The 20,021-nt window shown below is 32.3% G+C and overlaps 5 protein-coding genes across 5 annotated transcripts; 3 read left to right on the top strand and 2 right to left on the bottom strand.

Moving 5' to 3' along the window:
- Nucleotides 1–293: 293 nt before the first annotated feature.
- Nucleotides 294–6,905, bottom strand: LOC131667370 (death-associated protein kinase 1-like). The gene is made up of 18 exons (XM_058940743.1): nt 6,769–6,905; nt 6,333–6,411; nt 6,152–6,264; nt 5,810–6,091; nt 5,425–5,725; nt 5,291–5,339; nt 4,585–4,701; nt 4,236–4,508; nt 3,974–4,156; nt 3,788–3,902; nt 3,508–3,702; nt 3,189–3,436; nt 2,957–3,127; nt 2,658–2,876; nt 2,403–2,585; nt 2,045–2,344; nt 1,640–1,962; nt 294–1,554 (listed from the first exon to the last, which is right to left on the bottom strand). Exons 1-18 carry the CDS (start codon nt 6,809–6,811, stop codon nt 1,392–1,394), a joined length of 3,357 nt encoding a protein of 1,118 aa, XP_058796726.1. The 5' UTR covers nt 6,812–6,905; the 3' UTR covers nt 294–1,391.
- A 560-nt stretch (nt 6,906–7,465) lies between these two features.
- Nucleotides 7,466–8,947, top strand: LOC131667371 (lethal(2)neighbour of Tid protein). The gene has a single exon (XM_058940744.1). The coding sequence runs from the start codon at nt 7,469–7,471 to the stop codon at nt 8,750–8,752; it is 1,284 nt and encodes a 427-aa protein (XP_058796727.1). The 5' UTR covers nt 7,466–7,468; the 3' UTR covers nt 8,753–8,947.
- A 177-nt stretch (nt 8,948–9,124) lies between these two features.
- Nucleotides 9,125–11,101, top strand: LOC131667341 (zinc finger protein 277). The gene is made up of 8 exons (XM_058940677.1): nt 9,125–9,327; nt 9,401–9,626; nt 9,687–9,879; nt 9,954–10,156; nt 10,213–10,387; nt 10,469–10,684; nt 10,744–10,889; nt 10,963–11,101. The coding sequence occupies exons 1-8, from the start codon at nt 9,315–9,317 to the stop codon at nt 11,051–11,053; spliced, it is 1,263 nt and encodes a 420-aa protein (XP_058796660.1). The 5' UTR covers nt 9,125–9,314; the 3' UTR covers nt 11,054–11,101.
- A 328-nt stretch (nt 11,102–11,429) lies between these two features.
- LOC131667340 (DNA repair endonuclease XPF) lies at nt 11,430–16,166 on the bottom strand. The gene is made up of 20 exons (XM_058940676.1): nt 15,960–16,166; nt 15,756–15,883; nt 15,574–15,690; nt 15,362–15,513; nt 15,135–15,207; nt 14,862–15,041; nt 14,607–14,787; nt 14,383–14,535; nt 14,199–14,312; nt 13,972–14,120; nt 13,753–13,907; nt 13,437–13,680; nt 13,185–13,368; nt 12,941–13,108; nt 12,724–12,861; nt 12,418–12,624; nt 12,180–12,353; nt 11,961–12,101; nt 11,689–11,889; nt 11,430–11,606 (listed from the first exon to the last, which is right to left on the bottom strand). Exons 1-20 carry the CDS (start codon nt 15,990–15,992, stop codon nt 11,439–11,441), a joined length of 3,060 nt encoding a protein of 1,019 aa, XP_058796659.1. The 5' UTR covers nt 15,993–16,166; the 3' UTR covers nt 11,430–11,438.
- A 703-nt stretch (nt 16,167–16,869) lies between these two features.
- Nucleotides 16,870–19,945, top strand: LOC131667368 (guanine nucleotide exchange factor subunit Rich). The gene has a single exon (XM_058940740.1). The coding sequence runs from the start codon at nt 17,029–17,031 to the stop codon at nt 19,897–19,899; it is 2,871 nt and encodes a 956-aa protein (XP_058796723.1). The 5' UTR covers nt 16,870–17,028; the 3' UTR covers nt 19,900–19,945.
- The last annotated feature ends 76 nt before the right edge of the window (nt 19,946–20,021 follow it).

The following is a 20,021-nucleotide window of genomic DNA, read 5'->3' as shown; positions in this document are numbered from 1 at the left end:
AATATCAAACGAGCTTTTCATAGATAATACATGCCTAAATAACTTATGAATTTTCATTCTGAACAGAAAAAAAACAATTTAAGTTTCTTTTTCACAGGTATCACCAGAACTTCTTAACTAAACCGTTAAAAAATCAATTTAGCTTGGATTAATTATCTCTCGGCACGGGACGAGCAACGACAGATTATGCATTCAAAAAAATGTAATTGAGGATTAATCTTAGGGTTCCGCGAGGAAAAGACAATGGTTTTTCAACGATTTTTTTATTTATTTGTAATAATTTGATTCCAATGTATAAATAAGCTTCGCTAGAGCGCAAGTATAAAAGAGATCAAACGGACGACACTGCTTGCGTTAACTCTCTCTCGACGAGTGACAATAAAGGTCTAGAACAAAGTTTTATCACGTGTGAAAATACAAAGTTTTTTTATGTACGTTCTGCCAGTTGACATACATCACAATCGCAGATAGAATATTTTATTTATTTCTTCCAATCAAGTTTGACGCACATGATTATTATTATTATTTATTATTTTGTTAGAGTCAGAAAAAGAGCAGTAGAAATTTTATTATAAATGCTGTGCCAACTTATTCCCTATAATATATAGAGAATTAATTGTTTATTTTGTGCCGCTTTAAGCGTAAAAAGATTGCGTGTTGTTGTTTTGTTCAATATTAAAAAAAACTGGAATTGCATTACAGTGCGTATAGAATGTAACATCGATTTAGATAAATTACTTTTTTTTGACTAATTTTTATATAGTCTATATGATATTAAGAAAAAATTTGTTTCTACAATATATCATTAGTACAAAAAGACACTTCATCAGCACAGCACGTACGAGTACTGTACTTTTAAGCACCCACGATAAGTCATAATAAATACATAAGAAATATTCGCCTCGTTCGACATCGCGTGTAGAACTTTTACCCTATGGCTTGTAACTTTAAATATCTTTTTGACTTTAAAAAAGAAGGGTCGTTTGATACTTAACGCTATCTAAGTACATACAACCCGTGTAACAAATATAGAAAAACATTTTGATTGTGACAAAAAGCATAGCAAAAATAATGTTACAAAACAGTTTCGAAATTGTAACCAGTGTGTATAAAGGAGACGTAATGGTCCGCATGATTAGAATATAAAAAAGAAAATGATATTGAAACATTTCTATAAGCGAAGTTGTTCTGTATAGTGTTGCATTCAATCGCGCCTGTGGCATTTATGCCGCCACCCTTAATACTAATAATATAAATGAGATTGTAGCAAAGTGAGAGAGCAATAAAAGAGAAGTGCGCATGGACTTTAAAGTGATGTTTTCCTGTTATGTATTAAAAGTTGTAAAAAAAAGAAAAGAAAGTAAAAAAGCTCCTTAAAAAAAGTAGGATCGTCATCTCGAGAGATTAGATCCAGTATCAGACTCTATAGCAATCGACATTACGTAAGTTGGTGTAAATGACAGCAAGACTTTCACGGCGTCTTCCCTTCCAAGCGCACGAAGTTGCCTTATGAGACTGCTGACCGTGCATTCGGGCCCCGCGCAATTAAGTATTCTGAAAAGCAAATGTTCAAAAATCAATTAGCAGCTCGCCAACAGCAGCTACCGTATCGCAAGTACATAAATATAACCAAAAGTACCTTATAGTAGGACTATTGATTGTACTGTCAAATTGAGCAACTCTATCGCCTAATCCAAGTCTAACTGTTAATAAGCACCAATCCCTGCCAAACGAGTCGGGAGGGTCGAGCAATTGCGCCAATCGTCTTTGAATCGCCGCTTTGATATATTTTGCTGGCTGCTTAACACCAGGAATGCAATTCTCCATAGACGTTAAGCCACAGCCAATGATATCCCAAACACTCTCTCTTTGACCATTAAATGGATTCTTAAAACACGCCTCTTGAAAACTTCTCTCTAACAGCGCCGAGTTTATAAGCGCCGGCTCCCACGAGTGTATGACCTTATGAAAAACACGACGCATCGATCATTCAGTGGCTCGAGTGAATAATAACGATTGAACGTAACGTTACTATGTAAAGTACCTCGTCGTAATTTCGCAATTGACTCGGGCTTTGCCAATGTCTCTCTAATAACAAACCAGGCGCAACAACTTCTATAGCCGCGTCAACGGCGTCGACAACAATGCTAAGCAACGAGAAACACTGCAAGCCCATGCCACGTGGACCACGAACCCACACTTGGATGCAACCTTGCTCTTCTTCCTCTAAAGTTATTAATGACTCACACGGACCCAAACATAATTTTGAACCTCGCCACCATTGGTACAGATCGGACTCCCCCACATGGCAATCCCATGATTGCGTTATCTTTCGCAATTGTACCTGTGAATAAAAGTTTAGTAAAAATTTTAATTCGAATAATTTAAGTAGCAGTACTTACTTGCAAATGTGGGAAGATAGGCAGCAAATTATACAATCTGGCTTCCATGGGAAACAGTCGAAAACCTACGTGCGGTATCAGAAGTATATTAGACGACGGCCACGAATCCCACAATCCTGGCAATCTTTCGATGAGATTTAAACTCGGTATCTCATATTCTAATTCCTCATCATCTACTTCACACTAAAATATTCATCAACAATTTAGACTTGCATTACGAACGTGAGCGTACTATTTTTAATTGATTTCACTTACCGGAACACATAAATGAAAAGCCTGTAATACTTGTAAGGCTTGATTGGCTGGACAAGGACATCGAGCTTGAAAATCTTCCACGGTGTAAACGCCTGTTGTGCGAATACCTAATCGGTTTTTCTGCTCTGGATTCAATTGCCAACCTATCACGTCACGCCAAAGCCAATCTAGATTCAATGCATACAAATCACCCGGCAGTATAAGGCAGTCTCCGCTAGCCTGTAATGATAAGGCATGTGTTTTTACTATATTAGCTTTTGGAAAACTAATCTGCTGTAGATGCTTTGATAGGTACATACTTGTAACTGTTCTCCAAGCTGTCTGCAATGTTCCGAAGATATTAAGGGATTTACTTGTCGAACTTGATTGATGAATCCCTTGAAATCTAATAACTTTGGAGGTTCTTCCATTAATTGCATGTGAACTTTCCACGCTTCCATGAGGCCGCTCCACGTCAGATCTTGTGGGCTCTAAAAAAATAAACATTCATATAATATTTGAAACAAACTGACAAATTCAGCAGGCTCTTGCCTCAAGAAATTTCGATCGGCAATCATTCAAATAAGTGCGAAGTAATTTTATTCCAGGGCAAGACGGATTAGTGGCATCGAGAGCAACTACTTGAGGTTCTTCGCCTAATAACGAAGTGTAATCTTTTAAAGAATTTAATAGAGGCCCAAGAAGATTAACACCATTCGTACTGGTCGGAACCGGAGGGGGCTCCGGAGCGTATGTTCCAACTAAGATGATTTGTACTTCGAAACACTTTCCAGCAAAGCCTGTACCATATTTTTAGCGATTAGTCAATCGAAATAACAAGAAAAATGCTGGTCAATAGCACTTGAATTACCTATATTTTCAGGTGGTATGCGATCCATAATAAATTGCAGCCAAAAGCGCGCTTGCTGCACTTGAACTGTTAGCGGCTGACGCAAACTAACGGTGATTAAATATACTTGCATTGGTTGATTAACCATTAATGCCCGATGATAGGATACTAAATAATCTTCTCTTCCGCATAATTCCCAGAATACGCAGTCGCCACCTGTAAAGTAGGGAATTGTTTAGTATGAACGTTTTTTTCTTGGATAAATATAGCATGAACACAAGCTTGCAAAGCTTCGACTGACCTATATTTCCTCGATTGATCTCAACGCCAATTGTACTTTCATATTCGTTGTCGCTATGCTCAAAACTAAGGGAATTATGTTTGATTGGGACGTCTAATTCTATATTTGGATCGCGCTAAAATAATCAACAAGTTTAATAATGCAACGAATATTTGTTGTAAGGCAGTAAAAAGATGGATGACATACTTTTCCACTGTAATTCTGATTTTTCGTCCTTTTGAAGAAGCCAAAATTAAAAATACTACTTCTAAGAGAATTGACGAGTGAAGATTTTCCTGACGCACAGTGACCTAACAAACGAATATGTAGGCAATCAATTGGTCTTCGCGTGAATTGCAATTGTTTTAGGTAAACTTCTCGGTGATTTGACTGTGAATCGCGAAAAAAATTACATTTAAAGCTGGTCAAATGAAATATGATCAAATACAAGCCATATCCATGCACTCACATTCCTCAATTTGTCCAACAAGTTCGCAATATCTATGTGTCCGTATTTGATAGCAGTAACATCCGCTCGGATACCCCGATTAGTTTTGTCAACATCACAGCCAGCTGTGCACAAAAATCTTGCGACATCAATGTGACCGAATTTCGCCGCAATGTGGAGTGGTGTCAAGCCATCCTTATTAGTCGCATCTAAGTCTATTCCATGATCTACTAATAAAGCTAACACTCCCTCGTCACCTGACTTACATGTAATATGTAATAACGTATCTCCGTTCTGTAATATTATCAAAATTTTAATGTAACTCGGAGAAAATTAACTTTACAAAATTAATGGAGACACGTAAACTTACAAAATCCTGTACGTCTAGAGGTACTCCTTGGCGTAATAAACGCGACACAGTTTCGATGCATCCACCTTTAACAGCATTAAGAATGGCTTCATCGAGACCCTCAGAAGCTTGTGTTTCCTGCGTGGCAGTGTAAAACAAATGTCACTCATCTTGTCGCTCGTTTATAAGCGATCGAGAATCGTATTTATTGCGATAGAAACTAAAAAGAAAAAATAATAATAGGGGTGCATGTTGGCCAGTTCGCGTTTCCAGTGGTTTCATTGAAAAATTAAAGAGTCACCAAATTTATTGGTTTGTAGCACCAAAGCTTGATCAATGATGCTTATATTTATTCGTTGTATATATAATCTTCGTCATAAATTCTAAATTTTTTTCATAAGTTAACTATAATCAACTATATTACAAACGATTGCTAAGGAATGTAAATCGCATTAAAAAAAAATTCGCATTATCACAATCTATGAATCCACTGTACACTCAACTGGTACAAAATAAAAAATTATTAATCTCAATATGCATATTGAGCGAAAATTAACATGTGCATATGTACAAAAAAATTTAAAAATGATAAATTCAAAGTACAAAGTGGACAAAAATTAATGTACACAATTAATGAGTACACTAATATATATAAGAAAAAACACAAGTCGTAAAAAAGCGCTTTAGAAGAAGAGAATAAGTCAACTTCTGGAATTCAAGAACACACCGTTACAATCCAGGGATGTGTCAGGCAAGATTCTGCTGTTCCTCTTTTTCTACAAAAGATAAAAAAATTATTTAAATTCAGTTAACATAAATGTATTGTGATAATTATGCAAAGAAAAATAATATAATACTTACTTTGGATCCTTAATTAATAAAGATTGTATAAAATTCTTAGCATATTCAGAAATATTTGAAAAGTATTTTTCATCAAATTGGTATTGACATGCTGCAACATTGGCATACGTTTCTTGTTTATCATCTCCTAAGAATGGTGAAGCGCCACTAAGTAGAATATAAGTTAAAACACCTACAGCCCATAAATCAGTCCCTAAACTAAGTGGTTCATAGTTAACTATTTCTGGAGCAACAAATTCTGGAGTTCCAAAAAGAGCTCGGTGTTCTGAACCAGGTGTCAATTGATGTGACAGACCAAGGTCTAATAAACAATCGTAATAATTTATTAGATGTTTATTATTGAATTTATGAATTTATGATAAAAATCTAGGTTATTGAAAATCACCTATCAATTTAATGTTAGGCATAGGTGGTGAGGAGCATAACAGAATATTTTCAGGTTTAATATCTAAGTGTGCAACTTGATGGGAATGCAAGTGACTTAGTGCTTTTAAGACTTGTCGAACTACATGGGCAGCTTCAGCCTCATTTGATGGCGTCCAATGAAACAATTCTCCTCCAGTAATTAATTCCAATAATAATACTACAGTAGTGCCAGTATCTATTACTTTATGTAAAGATACAATGTTAGGATGCCTCAGCTGAGCTAGTAACCCAGCTTCACGAGCTGAAAACAATTGTATGAAATCTTAAGCATTCAGTTTTGTTTAAATAATAAATATTGTACCAATGTCAGCTGCAGCAACCCCTCTGGCAACTCTTCTTTTCCTCATGATTTTGGCTGCATACTCCACTCCAGTTTTTTGTTCCACACATTTTCTTACAACTGCAAATTGTCCTCTGAAAGAATGATTCTTTTGTAATGCAGTTTATTCATAGAAAAAAAACTTCACAAGATAGGCACATACTTTCCAATTTCTTCAAGCAATGTGTAATTTTTTTCAATTGGTTCATGAACAACTTCCAATAAATTGCTCCATTCAAACCCTGTGAGAAATGGTAAATTATTAATTATTACAAAATATTTCAAATTAAAAAACAATGAAATGACAATTATCAATTTTCATTCGCAAATCAAACTTTATCATAATCACAATTCAAACAAAGATAATTATAGGAATCACGGATAATTCATAACAACGAAATCAAGTCCAGAATAGATTAGTCAAACATCTGTTAAAAACATATATACCAAATAGAGGGAGGAAGCAAATGCAGAAAAAGTATAAGAGAAAAAGAGAGAGGAATAGCTAATTGTTAGTAGCCGAAAGTTAAAGCAAGAGGGTAAACTGCGCGATAGTCGGATCGAGGTTAAAAGAAAAAACTAATAGAGATCATATATACCATCGCCGCTCGTGCCCGATTGCCGCGAGCTCGTCGGCATCATCTCCCACTCATTAAGATCTACAAACAGGTTTATCACATCCACAATACCCGCGATATCACAGTTGGTCGCCACCGCACCAAAAATCCGTTACATCGTGGCACATATTTTTGTGTCTTGGCAATATCAAAGCATAGTCAGCAGAGCAGCAGCCACTGCCACTGTGTGCAACTACTGCCTCTGGTGTGTAGAGTCATCCGCCCGCGCACTACACCGGCCGCCCCACGCGCGCGCACACACACGCACATACACACACACACTATACCTTACGTAAATCGATTCACAACCCATATACGTGTCATATACATCGCGCTACTGCAGTCGGTTGTTTGTTTGTGTTCAAATGAGATTCAGCGAATTTATTCGGTAATGATCCACGTGTGTGCGTATGAGCTGCTGCTGCCGCTGCAATCGATACGTTTTTAATGTGACGCTCAGAATTTTAATTGCAACACAATTTGCATTTGAAAGATTTATGGTGTCTCCCGTGTAAGTGTGCGCTACCAGAGAACAACTTTGTGAATTCTTAGGCTATTTTCGTGTGAGCTGATGGCTATTTATGTTCACTCGTGAGTGCCTCGTTTTCATATTAGCGAGACTATCGCTAATTAACAGCTCAGATATAAATAAATAAAACAAAAAAACAATATAATCAGAATTATGGCTCCTAGACAAGCAAATAAAACTAACTACAACTTAAATTATATAAAAACCAGATGGAAAGAGCTACTAACATTTGCTACGGATCCAAGAAAGTTATACGTTCCTGCGCTACTGTTTGTTTTTTTAGAAGTGTTCATCAATATATTGGTGATTGAAAAAGTGCCTTACACAGAAATTGATTGGAAAGCTTATATGCAGGAAGTTGAAGGTGTTTTGAATGGAACATTTGATTATTCTAAATTAAGGGGTGACACAGGGCCACTGGTTTATCCTGCAGGATTTGTTTACTTTTTTTCTGCGCTTTATTTCATTACTTCTCAAGGATCAAACATTAAACTTGCTCAGTATATTTTTGCAGTCTTTCATATAGTACTGTTAATCTTAGTCTTCAGAATCTATGAGCGTACAAAAAAAGTGCCACCATATGTTTTAATAGGTGTATTTGCCACTTCTTATAGAATACACTCCATATTTGCTCTTAGACTTTTCAATGATCCTGTTGCTATGATTTTCCTTTATGCAAGTATCAACACATTTTTGGATCAGAGATGGTACCTTGGTAGTATATTGTATAGCTTGGCAGTTTCCATAAAAATGAACATATTGTTATTTGCTCCTGCACTATTGATTGCTTATATTTATAATTTAGGAATCAATAAAACAACTGTGCAATTATCCATTTGTGCATTTGTGCAACTGCTTTTAGGTTTTCCATTCATTATAAATAATCCAATTAATTATGTCAAAATAGCATTTAATTTAGGAAGGATTTTTGAATTCAAATGGACTGTCAACTGGAGATTTTTATCAGAAGAAATATTTGTTAACTCATATTTCCATATCACATTAATAGTACTGCACATTTTAACATTAATTTATTTTTCCTTGAAGTGGATGAAATATTATGAATCCTATGCAAAACTGAAAGCTATGCAAAAGGATTTTTCTAAACATATCAATAAAAACAAGAAGACGTATGTTGACATGTCCACTGTTTCACAATTGTTTGTTCTACCACTGTTCATGGCAAATTTTATAGGAATAGTTTTTAGTAGATCTTTGCACTATCAATTTTACATATGGTATTATCATACATTACCTTATCTTGCTTGGTGCTGTGATTTCAATGTTATGACTAAATTAGGACTCTTGGGACTTATAGAATTGTGCTGGAATACATATCCAAGTACCGTGTTGAGTAGTGCTAGTTTACACATATGTCATTTGATTTTACTGTATGGATTGAACAGCTACGTTGTTAAAACATTAAAAACATCTTGAATTTAATGAATTACTTCGCACTATTTTTGGATAGTAAGATGTTAATCATGAAATGCAAATACATTCAATAAATGTTTTTTGTACAGAAATATTTTGAGAGACAATAAAAGATTGAACATTTAAATTATAAACAAGACTTAATACATATGTATATGTGTAAATAACAACAATCGGAATAAATATTTTTTATACGATAACGAATTGACTTGTCTTCATTCAACACAATACTATTCCTCTCATAATTATCTATTAAAAGTCATAATTCAAATAGGCGCGATAACGTGATTTCGATAAAGATCGATAATCATCAATAATCGTTTTTTTCCGCTTCTGTACTGCACTCCATTTATATACTTCTAGTCGTCTGATAGCTTCGTGTTTCGTTTACTTTACAATAATAAATCACATATGCCAACAATTACTTTGAATTAATTAATTTTAAAGAAGATAATTAAACCTTATATTTAAAAATCGACTTATTAATGTTATAACGTGTAAAAGAAAACAGACAGAAGAAGACATCGTACAGCCTAAGAGTTTGTGGTATAACCAAAAACTATAAATGTCTTCAAAATGTTCGTAAAATAAACAATTTGCAACCATCATGTTTTTTCTACATGTTTTTATTCATAATTTTATACTTAACAGCTGCTTCAAAAACACGCAGCGTTCAGATTCCTCCACATTTGCAAAATTATATTACAACATGCAAAACACAGTTTAATGATCTTGACGATAATCCATCAGAAATAACATGTTTACTTTGTGATTCTATATTTGTTCTTCCAACCAATCAACAAAACTTCCTCACACATTTATTTCAACAACATCAATTGGTAATTGGTGATGTAGAGAAAATAGCAAGTTTGAAAAGGTAAGGTATTGTAAATGGTTGATTGAAAAATATTTTTTTAATCATTGCACATTTTAATAGTTATGTTCGATATTGGAAAATGCGATTTAAAGAGATGCCTATACTGAGTACATTTTGTGTTACACTAACTGAACAAAGTCTCAAATCATCATCAAATAATGACAAAGCTGCTCCAGAAAATTTGTACTACTTACTTTCAGATTATTTGTCTGAAGATAAAACCTTGAGATATGAAATATATAGAGCAAAATTAGTAAGTATTATTAAATAGAATTTGTAAATAATATTTACAAGTAAATGCTCTATTAAGTATATTTTGATTCAAAGGAATGGGTACTAGCTGAGCAATTAAAAGAAAGGACAGATACAACATTCAAAAGAGACTGTATGTTTTGTAGAACAGAGTTTTCAGGTTCTCGTATTGAATATGTGAAACATCTTTGCCAAAAGCACAATATTTTATTAGGTAAACCAGAAAACTTGGTGTTTATAGATGAATACTTAAATAAAATACAAAATAACATTGAAAAGTAAGTATTTTTTCAATTAAGTTGATTTAATTCACTAAGAATTTCATATTTTTCAGTTTTATATGTATATATTGTGAAAAGAAATTTAAAGATCGTTTTGTATTGAAAGAACATATGAGGAAAAAACTACATAAACAAGTAAATCCAAATAACAAGGAGTATGATAAATATTACATAGTAAATTATTCAAATGAAAAGTCTGAAACCAATAGCAGAAAACCTAGGAAAATGGTAAGAGTTTAACCTAGGTAAATGATATTTTTAACTTACAATGAGAAAAGTTTATAACATTTGTTTGTGTTTTAATCATAGCCTTTAGAAAAACCTGAAGATCCTTCTGGATTTAGCAGCAACAGTGAAGATGAAAATTGGTCAGATTGGAAAGGTGAAACCACAACTTTTATTTGCTTATTTTGTACAAAGAAAACAGATGATATTTCAGAAACTTTCGAACACATGAGAAATGAACACGAATTTGATTTTGAAGATATTACTAAGGATATGATATTTTACCATAAGGAAAATGAAGTTTTTATAACATTAATTTGATTTTGTTTTAATATGCATAACATTTGAATTGATTTCAGGTAAAAATTGTAAATTATATTAGAAAACAAATTCACACAAACAGATGTGTTTATTGTGATGCGAGTGTAGATGATCAACTAAATTTACATATGAGGGATCAAAATCATTACAAATTACCTTCTAAAAAAATATGGGATCAGCCAGAGTATGTAAATTATAAGTTGAATATTTATATTAATTATTTTTTGAAGCTCACAAAATAATTAATATTTTTTCAGATTTTATTTTCCAATGTTTGAAACTGACTCATTTTTATATAGCTTGGATACAAACAGTGATATCGAAGAAGTAGTTTCAGAAACACCATGAACGTTTTTAACATTTGTTACTAAGTAAATCATGTTACTTCTGTGAAATATATAAATCAAATAAATTATGGTTCAATTTTCAAAAATCAGTAAAAATTTCTCAACTTTTAATAAAAATAGCATTTACCTATGGACTAATAATAAAAGTTTTGTGTGTGTGTGTGTGTGCGTGTGTGTGCGTGTGCGTGTGCGTGTAATAAATTGAATTTGATTTTATACCTTTAACGTGGTTCTATTTGTACTGTGGAAAGTTATTAAAAAGTACATGCTCTTATATTTACAATATATCATTTTTTTAATAACGCTAGATTTGATATGCGCTTGGTTGGAATAAAAATGCACATCATGCTCTAAATCACAACAAAAATTCGAAGAATCATAATAATTTATTTTCCTCTCGTTTTAAAAAATAACCCTCTGCTTTTAACTTTCGAGGGGCCTCCTTTAATAGATCCACTAGTTGATGGTTCGTGATCTGGTTTATGTTTATCATGGAAAGACCTGTATAACAATTCGGCATCGCTTTTGTTACCGATCATTTCAGTTATTTCCTCCTTAAATAATAAATAAAAATTTATTCATTAATTTAATTTGCATATACTGCTAAAAAACTTGAAATAAAAAATCAAAGCTTACCAGACTTAATGAGCACATATGATCTAAAGAGCAACCTTTGTTCAAGATAACACGTAAATTTTTTGAATGCACGCCTGGTAACTTGGCTACAAAATCTTGAATATGACTGTTATATTTTTCAGCCATTATATTTTTGTCGTCACAATCATCGTCCAATCCGACCAGTGCAGCTTTTGCACCGTCTGGTTGAGATCTACCTTTCTATTAAATGGTAATATTGTCATAAATCTACTTAATTTATTTCAAACAGTATTCAATAATGGAAAAAATACCTTCAATTCTTCAAAAAGTTGTGCAGTAGCGTGAGGACTGGGTGACCACACTAATTTTAATCTAGGAAAATGAATTGTAAGCAATTGCAGTTTGTTCGTTACTTCAATGCTTTTTGTATCTCTGCTAACATAATATTTGCCCTAAAGTAGTGAAACAGTAAGTAAATAGAATGTTAAAAATAAATAAAAAATAATTCACCATAAATGTGCTATTGATACCTGAAGTCCAAACGGTTTATTTGGATCAAATTCTATAAGAAGCATAGGTTTCGCATAATATCTAGACATTGCAACAGCTTGATTGTATAATCTACCAGAATTTAAGGAACCAATCAGATCTGCCATACTCTTTCTCTCCACGCAAATGTCGGGTGACAATATGTAATCGCCAATCTTGAAACAAATATTGAAGATTAAATTTATGCTTAAATCAATCGTCGACAATTGTAAAGCTTACAAGTAATGTAACAGGTTCAATTTCCATATCACGTTGATGCAATAAAGATGGCAATTCACTCCTGAATTCTCTCATATCGACTATAACTTTATTAGGAATGGTAGCTTGATCCTTTTTCAATCCTCCTTTTCTCGTATTGTCATCTTCTACGATATCAAGTGTCGGTTCTTCTGATTTACCATCTTGTTCTACAGGAATAACCATAGTCTGTTGCAAAAAATTATGTCAAAAATAATCTTTATAAATTATCAGTGTTGAATTCATATTTAATAAGAAATTCATTTTCAATATAGAAAATAGACTTACAGTTTTTGCCATGACTAATTTGTCAAATGCCTCTTTTTCTCTACGCAATGAAGTCAAATAAGCTTGTTCTTCTACAGAACCACCATAAACCAAGAAGTAAACTTTCAAAGCTATCGATGGATGTTTATTTTGATATACCTGTATTCACAAATATTTTTGTAATTACAACACTCTATAATAAAAACTTACTATTTCAAATATAAAAATTAAATCGTACCTCAAGTTGACGAACTGCCGAGATATCAGCTGCATACAGAATAACATAACTAGGTAATGCTTCATCAAGAGTTTTGTTTAGAGATAATGAATCGCCACCTTTTTTAATTGCCTGTATAATTATCAGAGGCTCTTTAGACGTTATAGTTGTCAAATCTAAATCCGCAAGCTATAAAAAAATAAAAATGAAAAATTTTCCTTGATGAAATATGCAATCATAAATATAGTTGCTTATTTTGGCATACTCCTGAAAAATCTTCCAAACATTGACTAAGTGATGTAGAGCCTGCAAGATCTTCAGTATCCTCATTATTACCACTTGCTATATGTTGAGTTAACGTCAAAACGTAACTTTCCTGCTCCTCTTCCGTAATTTCTTGAGCTTCAGTTTCCGATTGTGAAATATGAGGTGAAGGTAATGTTTTACTACTAAAAAAAATACAAAATTATTATCATTGTCTGACGGAAAGAAATATTCTGATTAAACGAAAGTATACCTAGACTCTGGCTTTTTACCAGTTTGGATAGTTTTAGGCTTCAAGTGTTTCATTGCCTCATACAACAAATATTCTTTACCTCCCATTGTTAACAAGTTTTTCAATTGACTACAAGTTCTACTATCTTGAGTAAGAATAAGTATTTTCTCTGCATCATCTTTTTTCTTCTTTGCCATATCATGACGAATTTCCATTATTACTTCTGTTAATGCTGTCCACTTTGGATTAGGTTCTGGTTGCAGATCTAAAATAGAAATAGTAATTAAATAATAAATCAATGTTTTTATTCGTTATTATTTAATAAATTTAATATTACCTCCTTTTTCGTTATAAACTCTTAATTTAGCATTTTTGAACATATCATCGACAATGTCTAAAGCTGTCCAACCACTGCTTTTCATGGCATACTCCATAGTTTGTAAGCTATTAATCATTGAATAGAAAGAGACAGAATCTTGATGTGTCAAACACCTGTTTTACAGAAAAAATTATTATTTATCCAGTTGCATCAAAACATTAAAATTATTAAATTTACATGAGCAATGATCTTTGAGTTTTCAAATCAGACAGTAGCTGTTTGCTTTTAAAACTAAGTTGGTCCCAAATTGGATCTAGTTGCAATTGTATTTGTTTATGAAACTTTTTTGCTACAGCATTTTCAACAGTCAGTTCCTCCAAATCAATCTATGAAAAATATTAATCATAAACTTACTATTTTTTATCTGATTAACAATTTTATTATCGATATAACTATAAACTTACATATTTATTAAGTCTTTTCAATTCTTGAATCATGTAATTCATAACATCAAGCAATCCTGTTTGTATATTCACCATTTTAGGCGTTAATTTTGCATGTAGTTCCAATACTTCAGGCTAAAAATAAAATAGTAATACTATGAAAATCGTTAAACTAAAATAGTACATATAGTATAAATTGGCATACCTTGCATTTTGATAAGCTCTCGTTAACTATTTTATGGAAGCGTGGCCACAAATATAATCTTTTAACAAATAATTTCTTCATAACTTGTTCAACTTGTGCGAATCCAATGGTAAAAGCTAAGGCTGAACTGGTGAATGCTTTAATAAAACCAGTCTGCAATAATCAAACAAATGTGTATAAAATATTTATTATTGAATATGTATGACAAGAACTATTATAACTACCTTATTAGTTCGCCTATAAAGTCGAAGAGCAAAGGCTTCTTGATATGAAGATAAAATTGAATGGGCTCTGTATACGAGTATTCCACTAACTAGGTTCAATGGCACTCGATTTTTCAGTAAATCAACCACTAATATTCTTCCTGATATAAACAATACTCCTCCTTCAAGATATGTAATATCTCTAGAATACAATTACTTATTTAATACTAATGTTGGCATAATTATATTTTATAAAATAAATTAATATATTCAAACCTTTCTTCTGCTAAACATTGTGCTGTTATAACTCGAGGTAAATGCTGCACTCCTTGTTTTCTCAATTTATCAATAAAGTATGTTTCTTCATTATCAATAGTACCAAGAACTAGAACAAGTTGTCCTGGGTCAGAATACGCTTTTAAAATATTCATAAAGACAGTTTCAAGACCTAAACCCCTACAATTATTTCAAACAATTTATTTATTAAAAATTATTACTTACAAATATAAATATTCAATAATAAAAAATATGTATCAAATAATTCATTACTTTGCTGTGATAACTAATCCATCTTCTTGGAGGACCTCCAAAAACATTTGATTTTCGTACTCTAACATTTTGGAAAGCATTGGTTAATTGGTTCTAAAATAGAAGATGAAATAATAACTCTAGAAGTGATGTTAATAAGTTTATTATGAAAGGTCTTTTTTCATTCTGAAAATGAAAGTTATAATTTAGAATAAGTCTTAGAAATGATATTTTAACAATTACCTTTGGATTATGAGATTCTCGAACTTTTCCATTATCTATATTTTCATCGTAAAAAATATTTCCATCAGGATCTATGACTTGATAAACTAGTAATTTATAATGACTTGTTTCATGCGATGGGTGTCCATAAACGCCAATACTCACTGGTCTTTGAAAACTGTAAACCAAGTTACAAAATTGAACAATTATTAGATAATTATAAGTTATCAAAATATACCTTTGAGGTATGTAAACTATGTCTTCTCCACAAGTAGTAGATTGTAAACAATATCTGTCAGGCTCATACGTTGGTTTTGTAGTCGTTTGAGATACATATAAATCAGCATCCCCTGATCTAGAAAAATCAATAAGCTAATGAGCTTAAACTTTAAAGCAATTTCAATTTTATTTTAAACTCACTGTGTGTTTAAATGAATCTTGATTAAGCCATCATACATTAGACTGTAATATTTATAGGAACCACCAGGAACATCATCAATCACATAATGAAGTTGATTTTCTAATCCAACAATGTTTGATATCCAAGCCTAAATTTATAGGCACATATTATTCCATTGAAATTAAATGAAAAAAATTTTTACTTCACGAGTTTGTAAAACTTACAAAAATAAAAGTGATAATTAAAAATGTCTTCATATTACAAAAACATTATTTGATAGGTTTGAAAAATTGACTCTAGAAAGTCTTTTAATACAAAAATATAAAACTAGGGAATGTTATAAATACATTTTCAATCAATGATTGAACCTATGAACCGAGATTTTAATTTAACTGCGGATAAAGGAACTCAGTGGGAAATCGACGAAAATCGACCCGGAAAAATGATAGAAAAACTGAGCGCTGATTGGCAAGAATGGCAAAACTCATTAATAATTCCGCGCTATTTAATTTTTGTTAATAAAACAAATTTCAAGTTGAAAACTTTTGGGTCAATAGAAATTAAATCTGCGTAGTGTTTTAATTCGATTTTTATAGAAATGAATATGTTCAATTGTTAATAAAAATTAGTGCATTTTTTCGATCCATTTATCCAAGCATGCACCTGAAAGATCAGTCGGTAATATAAATCTAAGCTTTTGTGATCGATATATATATATATAATATGGCTGGGCAGTACTTCTTGAGTCTACGTTATCTACTGATTTTTCAGATGTAGGTATTGCTGTAGTGAGAATTAATATTTATTTCTTCATAACTGATGGTTATAATGATATTTTGATAGGATAGAAAAATTATGTGTGATTTTTTATAACTATTCAATACATTCATTTCTAAAAAAGCTAAATTAAAACTACGCAGATTGAATTTCTATCGATCTAGGGGTATTCAACTTTTGAAATTTTTTTAATTTTTAACAAAAACTAAATTGTACGGAACTATTAATCAGTCCTGCTATTCTTACCAATCATGTGTAGTTTTTTTATAATTTTTTCAGATCAATTTTTGTCGGTTTCCACTGAATTCTTTCATTCGTTGAATATAGCACAATAGCAATTGACAGACCATACGATATAGGCGTTGTCTGTATATAGTATATATATAAACTTGAAGTCAGAAAATTTCGTTAAGTGTAAGAGATGTATTATAAATTTTAATTTGTTGTAGATTGTAAAACAACTCTATAGTATATTAACAAGAATTAAAATTATATACGAAATATCAGAAGAGCGTCATGTTTTTCCCAGTTGGATGGCCACGAGTTTTACGCAGTCCAGAACCGGAAAAGATATGTTCAATTGTTTGCAATTATGAAAAGATTCTCTTTAGTATTCTTTATGTAGATGCCGTCACTATTTGGTATTGTAAACCCTGTGTGCCGATTACCCATCAAAGACGTACGAAAGAATCTTTACAAAAATATGGGAGAAATAATCTTCTTCAGTGGCACCCAGATTCAAATATGATTGTTATTGCAACTGATGATAGCTATTTAATATTTTATAAAATAATAAATCAATCTGACGAGACCAGATATCCTTATCAAGAGAGGGATTCCCCTATCAATGGACTAAAAAGAGATAGTGCAGAATTGTTTATTAAGGAATCAGTTCCCTCAATTTCTTTAAAATTTGATAAATGTGTGTGGATAGATGGAAGAATAAATTCTATAACGTGTATTCGTAATGAGTTGATGATAGCTACAAAAACTAGTTTTATCTTTCGGTTCAAATGGGATGGCACACAAAATCGAGATTATGCTCTAGACTTGAGGAGAATACCTTTCAGTATTGACCAACAAATATCAACTTTTGCAGCCCCTATAACTGACAAAAATGTACATGTTTCCAGTATTGAATATTCTGCTTTGTTTGGTGGGTTTGCAGTAGTTTTTAATTGTGGAAAAGCAGCATTTTTGACAGCTCAATCACCAAAGTTTGATCCAAATCAAGTGCAAGGAGTATGGGCTAAGAATATAGAGGATGCAACTTGTTTAGCAGTAAATCATAAATATCGATTGATTGCCTTTGGAAGAAAAAATTCAAGTGCTATTATAGTCTATATAGATGAAACCACAGGTTCATTAGAAACATGCCACAATCTGTTGTTGTCTTCTAAAGATTATCCTGGTACACCAGGGCCAGTTCTGTCTTTAAAATGGACACCTGATGATTGTGCTATTGTATTATCATGGGCAAGTGGGGGTATTTCTATATGGAGTACTTTTGGTGCTCTGTTATTATGCACGTTAAAGTGGGACTATGGATTAAATTTTGATACTACACAGAGTGACCCCTTTCATGTAGTTACAATGGAATGGTCATCAGAAGGTTATCAACTTTGGATGTTGAAAAATATTGATTTTGTAAAAGATAAACATTCAGTGGTCCAATGGGACTTTGTGAAAAGTCCTCTTACAGTTAATCCATGTATGTCTCATTATCAACATATATACTTGCAAGGAGATGACCGCCTTTATATCAATTTAGGACATAAAATTTTTTCAAGTAATGGAAAGATCCATTTTGCTAATGGGGAGCATGCAAATGAATTTTGCCATTATTTGTCAGGTACAAAGCAATGGCTTGTTATTCCTATTCCAAACGCATACACAAGTTGTAATTGGCCCATCAAGTTTACTGCTATTGATGAAGATGGACAGAGTATAGCAGTGGCTGGAAAAAAAGGTTTAGCTCACTATTCAATGTTGTCACGTAAATGGAAATTGTTTGGTAATGAATATCAAGAGAAAGACTTTATAGTAACTGGAGGTCTTCTTTGGTATCATGGATATTTAATTACTAGCTGTTACTCGATACCAGAAAATCAACATGAGATTAGACTGTATCCAAGAGACTTTCGATTGGATAATAATTATGTCATATCAGTAAAGATGAATTCAGAGATATTATTGCTAAATATATTAAAGAATCATCTTTTAGTATTTAGTATGGATCTTCAAATCAACATTTTTAATTTGAAAAGAAAAATTGAAAAAAATAATGACTACATTGAAGTAACACTTATGTACACTGTCGACATTAATGGTCTAAGTCCACATCCACTTTGTGTTGTTAGTGCATGTTTAACGATGATTCATACAGAAAAAATAGATAATAATTCACAGTCAGAAACACTCTTGCTAAATGTTTCTGGAAAACTTTTTATGGTACAAAGAGATCACTGGTCAAAGAAAACAGATTCCTTATTAGTATGTACAGCTCCAACAGTTCTAGCATCAAATGTTGAAAACTTATGGGTTCCTAGTGATTCAAAAAAGAGTAAACCTCATCTAACTGAAAGTGTGTGGCTGTTTTGTGGATCTCATGGGATGAAAGTGTGGCTTCCTTTGTTTCCAAAGCATGATCAGAACAATAAAATTTATACGTTTACAAGTAAAAGAATTATGTTACCGTTTAATTTGAAAATATACCCCTTAACAATTTTGTTTGAAGATGCAATCATACTTGGGGCAGAAAATGATACTGTTCTCTATACATCAGATACAAGTTCACCATTCATACTTCCCTTCAGCATACTAGGATTGACCAGTCAAGTTTATTTGCACCAAATACTTAGACAGCTTATTCATCGTAATTTAGGCTATCATGCTTGGGAAATTGCAAGATCTTGTACATCTCTTCCATATTTTTCCCATTCTCTAGAATTATTACTTCACGAAGTTTTGGAGGAGGAAGCGACAAGTAAAGAGCCTCTTCCTGATGCACAGCTTCCTTCAGTTGTAGAATTCATTCAAGAATTTCCTGGCTTTTGGATAAAAGCTATTGTTCAATGCGCAAGAAAAACAGAAATTGCTTTATGGCCATATTTATTTTCTATTGTGGGATCACCTAAATTGCTTTTACAAACGTGCCTAAATCATCAAGAATTAGAAACTGCTGCTAGTTATCTTTTGATTCTTCAAAATTTTGAAGCATCTACAATAAGTAAACAATACGCGACTTTATTACTCACTGCTGCAATAAAACAAGGAAATTACGAACTATCTCGGGATCTAGCTCGTTTTCTCAAAGCTGTTGATCCCAATGATATTGCAATAGATCATGATCTGTTAAATACTAATGATGTGATCATCAAACCTTAGGACTGTCTTTATCAATTGTTATATTTGTAATATATATATAATTAGTAATTGTAATATAATGAAAAGGATGTGATAAACATACTTCACTGAATTATTTATTGTATAATAATATGTAATTACAT

Source organism: Phymastichus coffea, unplaced genomic scaffold (genome assembly GCF_024137745.1).
Source record: "Phymastichus coffea isolate CEN01 unplaced genomic scaffold, Cenicafe_Pcof_1.1 PCOF00065, whole genome shotgun sequence".
NCBI lineage: Eukaryota > Metazoa > Arthropoda > Insecta > Hymenoptera > Eulophidae > Phymastichus > Phymastichus coffea.
The sequence above is the reverse complement of the archived record's forward strand: the minus strand, read 5'-3'. Positions and strand labels throughout refer to the sequence as shown.